We start from the raw sequence: 20,359 nt of genomic DNA on the forward strand, positions 1-20,359 counted from the left end.
GCCAACCTAAAGGAAAAGAGTATATACTTTGAAAAGTGCAGTTTTTAAGTTAATTTTTACTGTGAATAACTGTGACTAATACACAATACTGGTTTTGATAATTTGGCATGGGTTAAAATAAAATAAAAACTCTGTACACAAAATAGTTTCCTTTATTTACTAACTTGCATGTTGCTCGTACTGATATGAAGAAAAAAATCACTGGACACAGTTTTAATCCCAGCTAAAGACTGAGAAGACAATCCCAAACAATATGTCCTGCATAAACAAAACAAAACAATATAGCATAGAGTATTTTTTTTATATATTTTTTATATCAGGAACAGTACATAATCAACATTTCTGTAAATATCCCAGAGTTAGTCAGAAGGCAATTTTTTTTCATCTGCAGTCATTAGATTGTAAATGTCACCCTAGAAGAGTAAGAACAAAATACATAACAATAACAATACATTTATTAAAAGTACTATTAGGCTAAAATTATGTTTACATAACAATTACAATACATTCACTAAAAAGTACAGTACTGTACTATTAAACTAAAATGTACATTTGAGACACAACGGACCAACAATTAGATAAACACGTGTGTGTGTTTTTGTTTTTTGCAGATTGCAAAAGCAGGAAGTAAAAGTAAAAGTCATCAGAAAAAAAGCCACATTGTAGTTATATTTTCTCTCAGGGGGCTGTTGTGACTGTAGAACCATATAAATGTATAATCACCTCATGAAAAATATTATATACACAACAAATTGAAGGGTAACTAGTTTTGAAATATTAAGTCAATTGTTCAAATATGGTTGAAGTAAAGGAGTTTAATAATGAGGGGGAAAGTACTAATTAACATTCAGGTCTGGTATGTAAACATGAATCATAAGGTAGATCGACATCAGTTGCTTCAGGACACATAAAAGGGCCGAGGGTTTGACATTTCTGATTTAGTCTTCAGTGAACCTGCATGTTTTAGGGAGGAATCCTGAATATCTGGAGAAAATCAACACAAATCAACACAAGCACAAACTCCATGCAGGGAGGTCAGAACTGAGATTCGAACTTAAACAGAAGTGTGAGCCAGATGTGCTAACTACTATTACAGTGATTTCCAGTTACTAACGTGTGAGAGAGTGTGTTATGGGGAATTATCCAATTCCAATTAATTGGTAAGAAAATGTGTGTTTATCACTACTAATAATGTTCCACTGCTCATCTTTCTATGCAACCAACATATAGGGACACCTTTGTGTTCAGGTAAACAGGCTCAGAATTCCTAGGAGTAATCAAATTGTTAAATGTTTTTGTATTTTTGTAACTGTATGCAGTTTTGCTTGGTGATGTGCCGTGACTTTGTTTTCCTAATGTAAAATATGTAACTTGGCTCAAGAAAGGTTGGGAAACACTGCACTAGTCCACAGTGCTGCCGTATTGACATTTAATCTTCTTCTTTGTTGTTTGAAGATTTTCCTTTAAAAAAATTAACTTGATAAACAACTAAGAATAATCATTGAAAAAAAACAGCAATATTCGAGAGAAAGGGATCAATGAATTCGCTGATGGGAAATCCCGAAAGTACTGAGTGTTGACTTACCGTCAGGCAAAGCGGCGGTCTCCTATGTTCCTTGCCCGTAGTCGGGTCCTGTGCAGCAGCCCGTGCGAGGCTGTCCTGGAGACCCCGCGCTGCCTGCACCTCTATCGTCTCTGGTGAGTTTGTTACAATGTAGCAATTTCTCTATTAATCGCAATAACTGCAACAAAGCTGCATTTATTCACGCAGCGCATGGGTCGCCGCATAGTGCACGGCGGGCGGCGTCGACTCGCTACACTGCCGCACGGCCCGCCAAAAACGCGCTGCTCCTTTTTTCCCAGCGAATTCCCAAGCATACCCCCCTCCATCCAAGAGTATTCCAACATTAACTCATATATTTTTTTGCTCGCTAGGAGTCATCGGTTGCCTCTCTGCGCGTTTTGCAGCCTTAATGTCCCAGCTACGAGCAGCTTCTCGGGCAGAGTGTGGACGTGCATGCCCGGGCGTTTAAACCGCCTCCGCTGGCGGTTTGTTTTGAATGTCAAAGGCTGTGGAGCTAGCGATACACGTCCGAATATTGTTGGTAGCCTAGCTTGGGCTAGCAGGCTAACCAGCTAAGGCTAACCAAACGGAGCCCAGGCGATGTGACAAATTACGGGCGTCACAGCTGGAGGCAGATAGTTTTATTCATCACGCGAACATCTTATGCGGGTTTTTGGGTTGTTACCGTAAGCGGAACGTGACGGAAAAAGAGTTACGAAGGCGTAGATGTTGGGGGGGTTTACTAGTTAGCATGTAGCTCGCAGCGTCTCCCATTCATATCCTGCGCAGTGGCGCCGCTAAATGGCTAATATCCGCTGTCTTTGTAGAGTAGGCAAGCAGGGGGCACTTTGGTTTGTTGGGGTACCGTGTGGGTTGTGTATCTGTATGTATGAATATACCAGGGTCGTCCTGGGTCAAGGCGGCGAGAGACCGCAAGTAAAAGCTGCTCGGGATGCGTGGAAACCGCGCGTTCTCCGTTTGTTGTCTTTTTGCGTTGACCTGCTGGATGCTGTGTAGCTCACTATTTAAATAAATAAATGACATAATGAAGATGTTTTGCATTTGAAACACACGAATCGATGCTAGATTTCACCAGATTTGGTATAAGTACAGAATACAAATACTTGGTATATTGGGTATGCGTGTAAAATATCAGAGCAAGTGATTTACACGAGACTACCATTATCCGACAGATCATTCCAATATAATTCTAGTGACTTAAGTATCACTTTCCTGAGACAAATATTAAGAAAGTGATGACCCGGTGAAAATGCACTAATTTCTGGCCATTTTGTTTTAATACAAGTAATTGTGGTTGATATTTTTTATGTTACCTTTTTTGTTGTTGTTGAATCTAAGTTTCAAAGTTTCCTAACTTTATTAGTCTTTATCCCCTTTTTCACAAGATTGGTATCATTGAAAGCTTTCTTAACACAATAACATACAACTAATGATGAACTTAATGTAATTATAGAAAACCAAAAGCCCAGGCTGACCATGTTATAAGAATGAAAAAAATCTAGTAAAGATGTACTTATGAATTTGAAATAGTGCCTTACCCATTTTTTAAAGGGGTTGTCAACTATACATTTTGGATATGTTGTCTGGGAATTTTTATGCGTGCACTTGCTCTTTTGAGAAATTCTGAAATCGTGATTAAAACAGACACACATATTCTTCATTATCAGTTGTTTTGTATACTGGCAAGGTGAATAACACGAGCACAGTGAAACAAAAAAACAGCTGTTGTATTACCACTCAAAATGTGCGATCAAGAGCGTTGCTCTTTGAGTGACCACTTCCAACAGCGGCAGATTCACACATACTTAAGTATACGACCCTGGTAAAAGTAAATGTACTCAATTATTGAATTCAATAACTGATTTGAACACAAAACACACACCTTTTAGAACTCTAGGTATTTGTTATTTAATAAATGGGACCAAAATAAACAATTTTAAAACATTTGTTTTTCCTACTATTATTGTGATCTATAACCTGGAAAACTTATTTGAAAATAAATAAATGTTGAGGGTAGAGATCAAAATAAACAACTGAGATAATGTGGTTGCACAAGTGTGTACACCCTCTTATAATAGGATGCAGTGATTAACCCCTAATACGTACAGTTCCGATGTTCCAGTAGGCTTTTCCTGTAACTTTTGTAGCTTTTTTTTTTTTTTTAAATACTCACACATTCAGAGGGATCTCATTCAAAAGTATTAGTCAGGAGAAGGGTAAAAAATGCCAATGCATTAAGTACAGGATGGAGCACATCAAGTGGAGAAAATGTGTCACAACTGGATGTCAACAGAGGGGTGTGTAGACTTTTTATATTCACTGTATATTGTTCGGTAATCTAACTAGGGATATTTCTAACAAATATTAGATTTATTTATTTATTTCACGTTTGTGTGGAAGGTACAACATTCCCTTGCCTACAATTTCAATTCATGCTTGAACTTTTCTTGAAAATCTTTTGTTAGTCTTGCTACACCACATTGCAAAACTACTTTAAATTATTTAATCATGAGTGACTTAATTTGTATAAGTTTTGAAAGTTTTTTCTCATAACATTGCAGATTTTTCCAAGAAAGATTGTGACGTTGTTCTCTTAATTTTTTTCTCTTATTTGGGAGACATGGCAGCATTTTTTTCTGCAGCTTTGATTTTACTCTCTCTTGTAATTAAAACAGTTTGTTGTTTGCTTCTGTTCATATATGAAATCTCAGGTAGTAAGTCGTGGAAGAGTAGACTAGATTGATTGTATTTCTTTTTGTCTTTCTGTGATGACTGATAGCATTTATTGTTACCCTAAACAGTTGTCATGGATGATGAAGACGGCAGGTGCCTTCTCGATGTGATTTGGTAAGTTGGCACCAAGAGTTTGCCAATAAGAGGCGACTTTTCTTAGCTTTTTTTTTTCTCATCATGCACTGTTGTGAATTTCACTCTTGTTTTCACCCGCAGTGACCCAGAAGCTCTCAATGACTTTCTTCATGGATCTGAGACCCATGTGAGTATGACAACAAGTGGCTGGGGCTTTTTATCTGCTGGCATGATGATGATGATGATGATGATGATGATGATGATGATGATGATGATGATGATGGGAAGGTGCTGGTGGATCGTCTTTAGACGATAGCTGGATTTACAGCGGGGGTCCAATTTTGTGCTGAGATACATTGGTTACATGGATTTTCAAATCTAATATCGCAGTTTTTTCTTTTAAGGTTTAAACTATTAAAATATTTGTTTCTATTTATTATCCATTTCTATACGTTTTATGCTTGCAATTTTTTGGTGTTCAAATATGTTTACGATCTGTATAAAAAGTGTGTTTTTATGGGTTTAAATGTGTTCAGGTGTGTTGGAGGGGTTTTATATGGTCTCTTTATTTTGCAGACTTTCACCTACGGGTGGGTGGGAATATAACCTCACTAGATACCAATCATAAAAATATAAACCTAAGTTGACATTTTTGCCGGCCTTGACTGACCCCCATTGTTTTAAGTGTTAAACTATCATTCCGCGTATAACGGAAGATGATTTTCTCAGGCCTATCATTACTAGCAGGCTATTGGTTGGTGCACCTTGCAGTCAAATCCCTTTTTACTTACTCTTTTCCCTTCCACTGTTTTGGCTGTTTGCTTTTTGAATGCACTGTTTATGGGTTCAGCCTGTCCTTTCCCTTTTTACCCTTAAAAAGGAAAAACTAACGCTTCCCAAGTCTGCAAAACCCTGTCGTTGTGCCTCTCTTTCCCTAATCTTTTGGCTGATTCCTTACAATCTTGGTTCTCTTTTCTATGTTCTGTCCTCTTCCTCGCCACCGCCTTCCCCTCCTCCCCACCACCTCCTCCTCTGATGTTCTGTTTCCCTGTCCTGGTGGCTTTTTCCCTGCTGGTTTTGGGGGGCCTTGGGGGTTCTGTCTGTCCTATCCCGGGTGGGCGTGTGTCTGTAGTTGGACACTGACGACCTTTTGGATGGCTCGGGTGATCCCACCAGCTCGTTCTTCTCTACCACCGGGGTGAGTAGAATCCCCCAATCCCCTTCCACCTTGTTTTCTATGTAGCATGCCTGTCAAACCCCGCCCCCCACTTCTCTGCCTGTTCGCTCCACTAACGCACCTAACAAGCTTTGATTTGCCTGTTTGCGGGTATTCACATCTGAGGTTGTAGATTGATTTTGAATCATTTATTTTATATTGACGAAAAGATTGGCCAAAACAGGTGCATTTGGTGTTTTAGCGCAAGTGCTCATTGTCAACACGTGTCCCCAGGAGGCTTATTAGAAGATAACTAAGGTACCAGTACACTGAAATTAGCCTGAAATTACCTTTTTTATTGTCAACCATTCAAAGCAATTCTTTCATTATCCAATATTTTCCCTGCTTCGCTTATTAAAACCAAGTAATGACAATCAGCTTGCTCCTTGATGGCGTTCTGACTTGATCAAACTGAATGGACCGAACAGCAAATGTAGATCAGTAGAAATCAGAAATGTAAAACAGAATATGCGCTAGTCTATATTTTCTCCGACCCCTAAATTCAGTTATCGTCTTGTTTACTCCTCGATTCAAGGGCCATGTTCCAGAGGTCCAGCCTACAGTCCAGCTCTCGGCCAATGAGGCGGCAGGCCTGCCCAGAGTCAGCGTTGACCTGGACTTCCTGGAGGATGACGACATCCTGGGCGGCTCCCCCGACGGGGAAGGCGGCAGCAACGGCATCGGGACCAACCACGAGCCCTGCGACATCCTGCAGCAGAGCTTGGCCGAGGCCAACATCACAGAGCAGAGTTTACAAGAAGCCAATGCGGAGCTGGACCTGGAATCCTTTGGGATTCCCGGCCTTCCGCAGGTGGTTCAAACGTTGCCTGACGCCAGCCTCACGGGAGCCGGTGGCGCGGCTGTCGGTGTAGGCATCAGCGTCGGGGGAGCGGCGGCCATCTTTCCTGGGTCGGCCCAAAGCGCCACCGCTACTCCCCCGAACGCTGCCGCTGACATGCTGGGCTCCGTGCTGGCTCAGCAGGGTCTTCAGCTCCAACCCCAGGTCATGAATAAGGCCATCAGCGTTCAGCCTTTCATGCAGCCCGTGGGCCTCGGGAATGTGACACTTCAACCAATTTCAAGTCTTCAAACTCTCCCGAACGGGAGCCAGTCTGGACATTTGGGGATTGGACAGATTCAGGTTGTGGGGCAACCCACAGTCATGACTATCAATCAGTCTGGGCAGCCTATTCTGGCAAAAGCCATGGGTGGCTACCAGCTGCATCAGTCTGGGCCAGAGGTTTCGGGTGCCACAACTCAAACAGGGCTTGGGGCGTCAGGAGGTGGACTTCTCATCCAAAGCAACAAAACCACTTTGGGATCTCCAGCTTTAAACGGACCAGCCGCGGTTGTTAGCAGTACGAACAGCACCAGTAGCGGCACCATGACCGCACCTGGACTTTTGGGGTTTGGAAGCACGCCCCTGGGTTCAGGAATGGCACCCCATTCACAAACGCAAGGCCAAATCATGCACAACGTGATCATCCAGCGCACACCAACACCCATTCAGCCTAAACCTCCTCAGGGGGGAGCCCTCCAAACAAAACTTTTCAAGCCACAGCAGCAGCAGCAGCAACAGCAGCAGCAGCCGTCGCCCCAAAACCTGCCGAACGACACCACCAAGGCCCTCGGGTTGCAACAAATTCCTGTGTCTGCAGCTCAGAATGTAACTTTTCTGACTGGAAAACCAGGCTCAAACGTTGTACTCACCACTCAAGCCGCGACGCAAGGCTCGCAGTTCCAGCAAACGTTGTTCAAGCAACAGGTGCCCCAAGCGGCGGGCAAGCCGCTCAGCGTACACTTGTTGAACCAATCAGGCAGTATCGTTATTCCCTCTCAGACGGTACTGCAAGGTCAGAACCATCAGTTCCTCCTGCCGCAGTTGCAAGCGGGCGGGCAGATCCTGACCCAACACCACGGAGGCCACATCATAACCAGTCAGGGCCCTGGTGGGCAGCTCATTGCCAACCAGATTTTAACCGCGAACCAGAACATCAATTTAGGTCAAGTGTTGACTTCCCAGGGACATCCTGGGGCAGCCCACATTCTATCGGGACCCATCCAGCTTCAACCTGGCCAGATGGGCACGCCAACCCTGTTTCAGATGCCGGTTTCGTTGGCTCAGACGCAGAACCAGGCACAGACCCACACTGTGTCGGGACACGGCCCGACGGTCATCCAGGGCATGCCTATCCAGAACTCCTTGACCATGCTAGGTCAGGTGGAGGGTTTAAGCCCGGCAGTCAGCCTTCAGACAACTCTGCAAACCCAGCCAGGTGGAATCCCCAGCAGCAGCAGCATCAGCATCAGCACTAGTAGTTGTAGTAGTAGTACTAATAGCAGTAGTATTAATAGCAGTAGTAGTAGCAGCAGCACCGGAGCATCCACGATGGCAGCCACCATAACCCAAGGTCAGCCCGGCGAGTGTGTGACTGTACTGGGGAGCGCCACCGACCAGGCTGCCCAGCAGGCTTCTATCCTCGCCATGCAGCAGGCGCCTTCCTCAGTCAGCACCGTTTCATCCTCCGCTCCGTCCATGTCCTCGTCTTCGCCAGTGACCGCGGTCGGGCTGGTCTCTCACCAGGCTCAGCACAGCCCAGGAAGGCTTCTGTTCACCAACCAGGGCTCGAGCATGATCCTAAGCCAGGAGTCTCTGCAGATGTTCCTGCAGCAGGTCAGTTTCTTCCTCTTGGCACATCTAACCCCAAAACATTCATTAACATTGTCACAGAGTGGGCTGTGTTGGGAATCACTCCCTTTCCATTAGAAAGTATAGTGAGTTTGCCATAATGGTACTTTATTTTGTAGTCTTGTTTGAATGTGTAGTGAGCATAGGCAATCCCTTATATAGTGCCCTCAGTCATCTTGGAAATTAGTTAAATCCGTCCAAGGCGCCCGCAGTTTGACTGAATTACGGTACATTGTTTCCATTGGCTATTTTCTATATTTGCTTTATACAACACTGTAACCTTTTTCAAGCATGTTAACAGCAGACTGTGGTCGTGATCTTACCTTCTTTATGTTATACACACACAAACGCTGCGCTCCCCCCGGGAAAAATGTGAGTGGATGCTGTCAAATATACGGGCGTCGACTCTTAAGTTACTGCTATGTTTGCAAACCTTTTTGCTTTTTTTGGGGTGTTATAACGGATTAATAGCATTTCCATTCATTTCAGTTGGGAAAGACGATTTGAGTCAATGTTTTTGAGTTATGAGCGTGGTCATGGAAAAAATTTGACTTTTATCTCAAGTCACCACTGTACTGTTCATATTTTTGGGGGAGATCCAGCAGCTGACATTCATCGTGTATGTTGTAATTATGTAACAGCCATGATGGAATGGCCTAACCGCGTGGCTGAGTGGTGTTTGAAAAGTCTTTTTCATTTGACTGATGAGCAAACTAGATAGTCTACGACGTAAAAATCCCTACACTGTGCTTAGGGAGTCAGCAATAAGTAAATGATTCCAAACACAGCCTTGGTCTGACCTCTCTGGCTCACCATTCTGCTTCTCATCCAACCTCCTGTCATTCCTTCTCTCCTCCCTCACCCCGGTAACGGTAAACTATTAGCCGGAGAACAGAGAGGGTGAATCGAGCCCCTGTGCGGGGGTCCCTGCGTCCGTAATCGTCAGCAGCGCCGGCGTCATGACTCCGGCCCGCACTGTCCATGAATTAAGTGATTCGTTGGTGGGTCAGAGGCCCCCAGTGGTAAAGCAGGTAGACGTGCCCTCTACGTTAAGCCCCCATCCACTTGCTGCTGCCGCCACAGCCCTTAGACGTTATCTCCTTTTCCCCCTTAGCTGCCGTGCTATTTGTGTAGTCTTGCTTCCATGTCAATGTACTGTAGTGCACAAATAGCTAACATGCTTTGCAGCTTGTGTGTGTTATTAAAACTGCTTTGCTGTGTGTGAAAGCATGAGACTTGGTAATTATTAATCTCTTAGGATATTCCATATGATTGGCAATCAAATGGCTTTCTTTGAAGTGTAGTAAAATGGAATGCTTTTATGTGGAGTTAGGGACTATTTTATCGGCTGCTAATATGTTGAGAGAGCAAGAGCGATGGATAAAACAAAAATATACAATGTAACACCAAATCCCTTGGTTTTTTTTGTTTTGTTTTTTTACAAAACCAGTATTCTCGCAATATAAGGTAAAGTTGTACATTGTAAAATGATCTGTAGGCGTAAAATGCAGGATGATAGAGGATTGGAAAAATTCTGTAATCTCTAATCACTTTAGCAAAAATGAAGTTGGAGACACTTCTTGTTTTCCCGTCTTTCAAATGTACAGTTATTGTTCAACACAATTGTGTTCTGCCACCTAGTGTCATAGTGTGGGGTTATATCTCCAAATGCTAAACACAGTTGAGTTATAACTAGACAAAAAGAATAGTGGGACTACAAACCCATAATCCACGATGAAAGGAGCGGAGGTTTACTGTTACTGTATTCTTAATTTCTCATCAAACACTTCATGTCCGTTTGTCCACTAGAGGGAGTTTATTTTCATCTAATCCAATACAGTGACACAACTTTCTCGAGACAATAAAATGGTTGTCTCAAGTTCTCACATGACGTTTGCGTCAACAGCGCCAACATTTACAACAATAGTGGATTGCCATGTTACATTCTTGCGGCCCAAACTCCTGAACATAATAGTGCTTTTACAGCAAAATATTATTACTTTTTTTTTTTCAAACTCAAGTAAATCTATAAGCAAGGTATCTCAAATGGCAATGCTGTAACATCATGAGTTTAAAACGATATTGAAGTGGTTTGAGATAGTAAATGATGGTATATTTACAGTTTCAACGAATCATACAAATTTGGGGGGGAGACAGGTTTTACTTGCAGTTTTTAGCCATCATGGCAGGGCTTGGTCCCTACCCTCCTTGTTGGTTTACTGTATCGTTCGTAATACCTTCAACAAATGTATGGTCTTTCTTATTTCTTTACTAACAGTTAAAAAACAGTCAAATTCAACCAACTTACTCTCACTGTTACTGTTAATGACGGATCAGTCAGTCAATCAGATCTGTTAATACTGCACTAAGCCCTGAGTTGTATTTTGAAGGAACCCAAAACCGAAGTTCTCCATCCTTAAAGTAGTCAGATCACTCCAGTCACAATATCGTGTTTTTTCCCCCTGTTAAGATATTTCATTTGGTGGGTGGGAGGGGGGAAATTAATTCTCCTCTGAGATGCAATCATTAGTCTTTTCCATCTTTTACATTTGTATTATTTTATTTTATGCAATACGTGTGTTGAAGATCCATTTGTGAGCTAGAACTGTATTTTATAGCATTGATGTTGAGTGGAGTGGAAGATTTATGGAGCCAAATGATAGCTTCTAGAACATAAACAGACATTCACCAGCCATAGCTTCCAACTCTTAATTATTCCTAAAATTCAGGACTACTTTGGAAACAGTTTTCATCAAATGTCTACTTTTCCCACAATTCCACATTTGCCATGAATATACAATACGTCCTATTTAAATGAATGAGACATTTTACAAATTTAACACACCCTTTTACATTTTTTTTCAACTGATCCAAACTATTCCAGCCTAAAAATATTGGCACAATTCAGCATGTCTTTGCTTTTCGCTCTCCCAAATTTCCAACATTTATAGTACTACATTCTCCATTTTACATGACAAAGTTCCCAAATTAATAGTTCATATTTAAAAACGTTAACGGCATTAAAAAAAAAAAATCTTTCAACCTTATATTCACCCCCCTCTCTTCATAGCTGTTATTCTCTCCACTTTTTTGTCCTTCTAAAATTAACACGTTTCCCGAGAAATTCGAATTCTATTCAGGACCACTTCTGGGAAAAAAAATTTACAGTCCAAAAATTCCCACACTTTTCAGTATTCCACATTTTCTCAAATCAATGGAAATGTTTGAATATCGACCATGTCTTTCTCCATCACTTGACTGCTTCAAAGAATTCCAACTTTAAACTGTTCAGCTCATTCTAGACATCGATACTTATGACATTCCCAAAATTTCCACAGTCACAAAAGTCACCTGATCAAGAGATAAATTTGGCATATTTATCTCCTCTTTCCACATTTCTTGACCGATTCAAACAATTCAATCCAAGTCTCACATTTTACATTTCAACAATTCATTCAAATTCACAGCATTTCAGTTCAGCTTCAGCTCCAGCTTCTTACACAAATTACATTCTCTAGTTAGTTATGTGTGATCCAAATGATTGTGTGTTAGATTTTTATATTCCTCCTCCACAGGTACCCTCCAGTGGACACCAGCAGCCCTTGAAGATCCAGAGTATGTCTCCCTCGCCGGCCCTGGCCGGTCACGCAGCAGCGCCCCCTTTAGCCGACAGCCCGCAGCCCTCGCAGTCGCCGCTGACTCTGAGTCAACACATCCAGTCACCGCACCACCAACAGTCACGTCCTCCCTCGCAACCCCAGCCGTCGTCGCAAACGCCCTCCCGCTCTTGCACGCCCTCGTCCCACCCGCCGCCCCTCTTCATCGTCCATAACCAAGCCACCGAGTCCCCCTCGCAGCCCCAAGTTGCCCAACAGCAATCCACCCAGATCCAAGTGCAGCTCCTGCCTCAGCCGCGGCCCGCCTCCCAGCCGGCGCCCTACCAACACCAGGAGCAGCCACCCGTGTCGCAGTCGCCCAAGCCACCGCTTGCGCACCCGTTCGCCGCCCTTCCCGCTGTCGCGCCGACCCCCAGCGTGTTAAAAGCCGTCCACAGCCTGACGGCGGATCAGCAGCAGCACCTGGCGCTGCTGGGATCACAAATCCAGACGTTGTCGGCCATCAGCCAGCCCACGCTGCAGCAGAAGCAGCTGCTGGAGAAGCTCCACCAGGTGTGCAATGTCCTTCAGACTTTTTTTCCTCCAGACAACACAAATGAAAAGAGGAGACTGTACATATTTGATTCATCTCCTTAATCTACGCATTGATTGGTATCATACTTTTCTGCTGTCTTTGTCAATGTGCTTCCAGATCCAGCAAAGCATCCTGCTGCAGGTCAAGCAGCCAACTCAGGCTCAAGCGCAGGCTCAAGCTCAGGCTCAGGCTCAGGCTCAGGCTCAGGCTCAGGCTCAGGCTCAGGCTCAGGCTCTAGCTCAAGCGCAGGCTCAGGCTCAGGCTCAGGCTCAGGCTCAGGCTCAGGCTCAGGCTCAGGCTCAGGCGCAGGCTCAGGCTCAGGCTCAGGCTCAGGCTCAGGCTCAGGCTCAGGCTCAGGCTCTGCCTCCCGCCAACAGCCAGTTTAGCGTGCAGCAAGACGTGCCTGTCGACAAAGCGGTGATCACCTCATCCGCCAGCGCCGCGACACACGCTCAGCTGTCCTCGGCGCTGCAGCCCACCTCCGTGCTCATTACAAGTCCTGTTACCGGTAAGCCTGCGTCACATGCTGGGCAATGCGAGGCAGCAGCGTTCTGCCCTTTCTGACAGTCTGCCTGATTTCTTTGCAGCCTCAAGTGACTTACAGGTAGTCTCAGGAGTCCAGGGACCAGCTGGAGCCAAGGTGAATCAGACTATCGCTCCCGCGAGCCTTACTCAGCCTGCACAGGTGGGTAATCTTTTTTTATATCAACACGGAATCTCACATCAAGTGTCTTTTTATTTACAAGAGTGTCTGCTACACTGCTGATTTTTAAAATGGAATGTATCTAGTTGTCTGTCACAGAAATCTGCATTTTGTGTCCATTGTTTTTGTTCACACACAGAAACGTCAACGTTAAGAGGCCCTACATATCAGACACACTTACTACAATTCACATTTTCTTTACATTTTATGCTTGCATTTTTTTAATGCATGTTTACAGTGTGTTAAAAAAAATTTAAAATATGTTTAGGGAGGGGTAAAAAAGTAATTGCTGTTCACTTTTTGCAGTTTCACTGCATTGCAGATTATTTTTTTATCGTATTTGAATTGTTCTATATTATATATATTTTTCCTTTTTATTTTATGTTACAGATTCAGCCAAAACCTGGAGTGATCAGCTCAGTTGGAGGCATGACTCTTGGTAAAGCTGGCATGCAGATCCACGTGTTAGGCACCAATGTCACCCAAATGCCTGCTCCACAGCCCCCCGCTCCTCTACAACCTCAAGTAAGCGAAGATCTGTATTTGTATAAACGCGCTTTTACTATGAAGAACATTTGGGGTTCAGTACAGGCTAACATTGCAGACATGATGTTTTCAACCGGCCGGTCTGCCTCACAAGCGAGTGCTTGTGAGTTCAAATCGGTTTCCTGTGGAGAGATAGCAATACATCTGCAGCTATTGAATATTTTAGAAATCTATTATCTCGTCGCCTATTCAAGTATTCAGATTTGAGAGGTCTCAGGTAATTTTGTCCACTTGGGGTTGTCATTCTTAAGTTCTCCTGTATTATCTGTGACCTATGTTTTTTATAGCTTTAAAAAACGGGACCTGGTGAGTGACAAGGCGACACCGAATGAGATTGTAGAGTTGATTGGCTTCCTCCTGCATTCTAAAAACGGATTCAAGGAAGACACTAAATTTTTGCATTGGTGTGATTCCTTATTGTGCCCTGTGAGTGACTGGCAACAAGTCCAGTGGTTCTTGCCCAAAGTCATTTGGGATGAGGGTTATAATAGTTTTGGGGTTTTCATAATAGTTTTTACACCAGGATAATATTTATATCCATGCTTATACTGGAATTGGTGTGTTGCTACCAAAATGTATACATTTGCTAACTCAATTTGTGTGTTATGACTGTATGCAGAGCATTAAGACGTGATATCTGAAAGTGAACACAAACCGGTGTACATGTTGATAATTTATATTCATCCTTAGTGTGCACTATTAGTGTTAAAATTGGCTCTCATTTCAATTTAACACTCTCCGTATATCACACAAAAAAAAAAAAAACAGACCAGACTATTTGTGTACACGTACTTAAAAAGCCAATTTTCCATAATGTGTCCAAATTAAGTGTCTGTTTAAAGGTGGTAATCCTCTTTCACATTGCAGACAACAGCGAATATGCCTTTCAGTGCGGAGCCGAGCAAAGAAGCCAGGTTTGTGACACTCTCTTTATTAATGTTCTTTTCTTGATTTCATTGCACGCCTTATTTTATTTTTATTTTTTAACCTGCGGAGTAAGATTTTTTTTTTTCCATCCCCTCTGCAGATTGATGGAGCAGCTGAGGAAACATCAAGGCTTGGTGCTTCACCCGAACTACAACGCTCCTTTCTACTCGTTTGAGGATACGCTGCACCGACTGTTGCCTTACCATCTCTACCAGGGAACTGCCAACTCGTCTCAAGATTATCAGAAAGGTAACAAGAACTTTGGAGATTGGCTGCCTTTAAAAAAAAAAAATAATAATAATAATAATAATACAGTGGTGCCTTCTTAACTTCCGAAATTATTTTTTTCTGTGACCAAAAATGAAACTCAATTTACTAGTCTATCAAATAGGGGCGGGTGCTTTGTGTGTGATTTGAAAGCCGCACTTGCTGAATTGGTATCAAATTGAATCAAATGACAACCTAAATAATCAAAATCAAATTGAATCGCAATGTAAAGAATCAAATTGCGAGGTCTCTGGCAATACCCATCCCTACTACCAAATACATTTTCCCCAATTAAATTAATTGAAATGTTATTCAACCTTCCCAGGTCCCTCAAAAAAAAAAATCTTCATTCATTGTGTTAATAAATAACAATAGCTTTGTATTACTAATAAGTAAACATTTTTACAAAGTGTTTTGACAGAGCAGAGGAAAGCATAAATAAAACAAAACGATGATCATCATATAAAACTTGATTGCGTATTCCATGCTAATTTTGTTGTGCACAGTGGATGATGAATTTGAGAGCGTCTCCACCCAGCTGCTGAAGAGAACGCAAGCCATGCTTGATAAATATCGCTACCTGCTGTTTTCCGAGTCAAAGGTGAGACCCCCCCCCCCCCGCACCAGTTCTCCCTTGTCTCCCTAAACCGCTCACCTGAAAACTGAACTGACGTTTGAATTGCAGCAGAGACTTGGCCCCTCGGCGGAGATGGTGATGATCGACCGCATGTTCATCCAGGAGGAAAAGCTCGCATTAAGCCAGGACAAGATTTTGGCCAAGGAGAGACCAGGTAGGCTGTGCCTCGCCAGTAAAACCTCTAAAGTGGGATGCACACATCCTAGTTTCTTAGCATGTGAAGAGACACCCCAATACATGACTAGGAAAAGATTGGCATGTTTAGTTTAAGTCAGTGGTTCTCAACCTTTTAACACCAAGTCCCAGCCCATTCAAATATAGCAGGCCTAAATATTTATCATGAACAAGACAGAGGTTGTATTCCCAACAGTCGAATATTATTATAAAAAGAAAAGATGTTATTTGCAAAGAATAAAGACAACATGTTATACAAAAAAAATCAAATTATGCATAAAGTCATAATATCACAAAGAAAAAATCTAATTGTATGACAAAGTCTTGCTGTCATGGGAAAAATAACACACCATGGTTTGAAAGAATAACATGAAAATATGAGGAAAAAAGACTAAGTTAAAGACATAAAAACAAATTTCTACAACAAAAACCAAAATTAATTAATTAACAATGAAGTTGTTATATTGCCCGCAAAATAAATATAAGAACAAATATGTAATTTTATTTACAGGAATAAAGTTTAAAATGTTATAAGCAAAAACAATAACATTTTAGGAAAAAAATATACCAAAGTAATGATTCAATTAAAATCTATTGTACTTACAAATTATACATAAATCAAAGTTTTTAAACTAAATGTTCTCAAAGATTAATTGCAAATGTGTTTACCTTAGAAGTGAAATACTACTGACCGATGCAGTACTTGGGCAGTGATTCATTTGGGCACCACTAGGGAGAGCCCATGTAAGCCTAGTACTGGTACTAATACAACACTTTGAGAATCATTGCTTTAGCTTTTTCATTTATTTGTCAGGGACCACAAAAATAAAATCATTAAATCCAAGAGTAGTGATGCTTTATACCAGATTACAACTTTGTTGTTTTCTATCCGCAGTCCTTGTGGCAGGTAGCAATACAAATGTTCATTTACATTTTTATTTAAAAAAAAAAAAGTGTAAATATTTTAACACTTAACTTTCACTTATATTTACATTTAACTTTTTTCCTACAAACTTTTTATGTGGGCCACGTTTAGCTTTATTAGAATATTCGGCGGGTGGTTCCTCTTGTAGTTGTGCTGACTGAAATTGTACTTGTGTGTGATTGCAGAGGAGTTTGTGGCCAACGCCCGCCTGTTGGAGAGTTTAGTTTCGTCCCAACAAAAGTCTCCTCCGGGTGAACCCGCCTCCAACGCCACCGGTGTCGCCGTCACCCCGGCTGCCGCCGCAGCCCCTCCACCGCCTCCTCCGCCAGAACCCGCACCTCCCACACCGGCCGTTCCTTCGCACGTCCCGCCGAAACCCCCTCCCGCTCCCAGCCCGTCTCCAGCGCCGGCTCCCGCTCCTGTCGCCGCCCCTCCTTCTGCCTCCTTCCCCCCGACAAAACTGGTCATAAAGCAGGGTGGCGGCGGGGCCTCTGTGTCGTGGTCCAGTAGCTGCCCCCCACCTCCTGGTGGATCCGAACCGACTGGCCAGAGCCCCTTTTCATCACGCACCCCTGCGGCGTCATCGTTCTTCTCCTCCTCCAAGTCTAAAAGGGACGACGACGATGACGATGCGCTCCTGCAGAGGACAAGCAAGCCGCCCATTAAAACTTACGAGGCTCGGAGGAGGATCGGCTTGAAGCTCAAGATCAAGCAGGACCAAACGGGCTTTGGTAAGGTGGTCCACAACACAGCCTTAGACCCCGTGCACACCTCCCAGCCCAACACCCCAAAATCCCAACCCTCGTCCACCCCTGCGCCCGCCGGGGTCATCCGAACCCAGTCGCCCGTGTCGGTCACCGCAGCGACCACTCAGTCCAACCCCTCTCAGAGCTCGTCCTCCACGCAAATGAACGGCACCCTGGAGCACCACAACCCGGCCTCCGCCACCCCCGCGCCCTCGCAGACTACCTGCCGCCTCCCCCTCAAAAAAACTTACCGGGAGAACATTAGTCCCCGGGTCCGGCCGGGCGTCCCTGGGGGTGGAGGGGATGACGACTCGGCGCCCTACTCCACCCCCTCACACGAGAGAACGGTCATAGCTAGCGTGAAGGTGGAGAAAAGAGGCCGAGACCACGTAGACGACGTGTTCAACCACGCCGTCAAGGGGGTGAAGGGGGAGGAGCGCACGGAGCAGGACGCCGACTTCCCTAAATACAAGCGGACGAGCGGGAAAACCAAACAGAGACAAGCAGGGACTTTTAGGATGGACCAGCACGCCCCCGGGCCCCCTTCGCCGGAGTTCCCTTCGGTCCCCGCCAAGCGCTGCAAGTCGGACTCGCCCGACAACGCCAGCTTCTCCAGCGGCAGCCCCCCCGACGACTCCCTCAACGAGCATTTGCAATGCGCCATCGACAGCATCCTCAACCTGCAGCAGGAGCCCACGCTACGGGGGCACCACCAACACAAGGGGGGCAACGGCCGGACGCATTTACGCTCGGCTCCCCCGCACAGACCCTCAGGGCCCCCGTCGTCCTCCTCCGCCTCGTCCGCCTCGGCCCAGCACCCTCAGGTCGGTGGCCGCGGCCACAACGGCAGCCTGGTGCCACAGACTCAGAGCAGATAACGGCCCCCTCGCCCCCTTGGCCCCGCTGACAAGGGGAGGGGGGCGCCCGAGAGACTAGGGAGGGAGTCTTGACGAGTCTGCTAAGTTTGTCCTCCGGATTCTCTAGTCAAGTTTTTGTTGTCTTGTCCTGTCTGGGCTTCTCCTTGTGTTGTCACGTGATCATGGCCCCAACCCTCCCTTTATGTTCCTTTTTGCTCACAATGTTTCCAAAACAGGCTTTCCCAACTTTCATTGAGCCAAGGCACATATTTTATGAGGAAAAACTCTCATGGCATAACATCCAACTGGAAATTTCACCGAAGAAAAAAATTTGTGTATGTGGGTGTACACTGTATAAACACGGTATATATTTATAAGGGTGCCAAAATGAGCACGTTAATAACGAATTAACATGCCCCCTTTTTTTTTTTAACACTGATTAACGCACGCCCCTTATTTGGAAAGCCGTCAACAAGGAATTGCACTGCACTGCAGCCTTTATCCACAATATTTCAAAAGGAGAATTAAAAGATTTGGACTGTGAAGAACCACCACCTCTTTCACGAACGCACTTGGTGGGCTGCAGTTTAGTCGTTAGCACCGAGCAAGGTTGCTACAGCTCTTAAAAGGGGGTCTGCATCAGCACTCCCAGACCCATTTGCGAACAGAGCTTGAGTGCATGCCTGTCTTGTCCTTTGGAGTGACTCCAAGTCACTTGCTCTTTAGACGAGAGGCGTGTTTTATTCAGCTAGTCCAAAAGAGAGCTTGTTATACATCATCTGGGTTATTTCTATTTCTTCAACATTTAGAACAAGTATAAAATGTGTAATTTGCAATTGCTCGCTGCCCAGTGAAAAACATTTATGTCCTTTTTTTTTTTAAACGTTTTTGGGATGTCTGCATTCAGTTTCATTCCAAAAATGTAAAGGGGAAAAAAGACAAAAATTGACATGTTTTTCACAGGATAGCGAATTTATGGAAATTATGTGATTCATTTTGATTCAAAAAATATATATATAATCGAATGAACGGCAAAATTCACAATACAATTGATGCATGAAAATTCCCATGGATGTCAACTTGAACATGACCCATTGCAATTGATTAACATTAACAAGCCATCAAAAGTCACCAGCATTTTGCAACAGAGACTGGAAGAGTCACAGAAAAGCATAGATATGGCCATGATTGGAAAATGAATAATCGGTGTTTGATCCTTGACATTTTTCATGTCGCTGCTTGTTGGCGAGGTGCGGGTTGTGAAAAAATATTGTCACTTGGACATGTGCGCTCATCCTGAAATTTCACCCAATAACCCAAATATTTTGCGAATAGTATATTTTACGTCATAAACCCAGTTTGAAATAAGGTGTTGCACAAACACATTCGATTGGGTGATGAGCACGTAGCACAAGCCGTATGATGACATACTTGTTTCAAGGCCCACATGAAAACATTCAAATGCAAATTATTACATACATTTTTTTTTCTCTGACCTCGTTTGTCCTTCAAGCTCACAAGGCCTTGATTCATTTCAGTCAGCAGGGGGCAGGCCAGGCTCATCCTGAAACCGTCATCTCTGTTCCCCTCCTTTCTTCCATGTGTGTTTTTTGTTTGTTTTATGGAAGCCCAGTGGACAATTCCAACTGAAACGCAGCACAAGCGGCGAGGCGGCGGAGACAACAAAAGAGAGAGAGAGAGAAAGGAACAATAATAATGTACAAAAAAGACCGCAAGAGAATTTGAAGTATAGTATTACAGATTAATTTTGTATTGTATTTATTGTGTATAAGGATACTTTTTAAAAAGAAATGTACATTTAGTAAAACTGTAAATTAAACCTTGTTTCTTTTATGAATCACATCCTCATTTTTGGAGACATTAAATGTATGGTCATCGTTCATTGGCAGCACCATCATCAATTCAAGACGGAATTGATGGAACAAATTGTTTTCTCCATGGAGAATAATGGAAATATAGATAAGGCATTCCACAGTCCAACTAAAAACTTTATTCCCTGTACATGCAATGTTTTATGGAACTTTTTAACATACATTTGAGCATAAAAATACTACTAATGTTAATTGA

The 20,359-nt window shown here is 43.5% G+C and overlaps 1 protein-coding gene across 1 annotated transcript; it reads left to right on the forward strand.

Annotated features, from left to right (window-relative positions):
• The first annotated feature begins 1,712 nt into the window (after nt 1-1,712).
• On the forward strand, nt 1,713-20,140 carry bicra (BRD4 interacting chromatin remodeling complex associated protein). Its single transcript, XM_086081146.1, has 15 exons — nt 1,713-3,882; nt 4,387-4,432; nt 4,535-4,580; nt 5,526-5,591; nt 6,145-8,283; nt 9,183-9,329; nt 11,874-12,467; nt 12,607-12,997; nt 13,077-13,174; nt 13,583-13,717; nt 14,606-14,652; nt 14,766-14,914; nt 15,439-15,533; nt 15,618-15,723; nt 16,854-20,140. The coding sequence occupies exons 1-15, from the start codon at nt 3,831-3,833 to the stop codon at nt 18,290-18,292; spliced, it is 5,550 nt and encodes a 1,849-aa protein (XP_085937272.1). The 5' UTR covers nt 1,713-3,830; the 3' UTR covers nt 18,293-20,140.
• The last annotated feature ends 219 nt before the right edge of the window (nt 20,141-20,359 follow it).

The sequence above is a fragment of the Leptonotus elevatus genome, chromosome 7, assembly GCF_054856555.1.
Source record: "Leptonotus elevatus isolate MCC_2025b chromosome 7, RoL_Lele_1.0, whole genome shotgun sequence".
Lineage (NCBI taxonomy): Eukaryota > Metazoa > Chordata > Actinopteri > Syngnathiformes > Syngnathidae > Leptonotus > Leptonotus elevatus.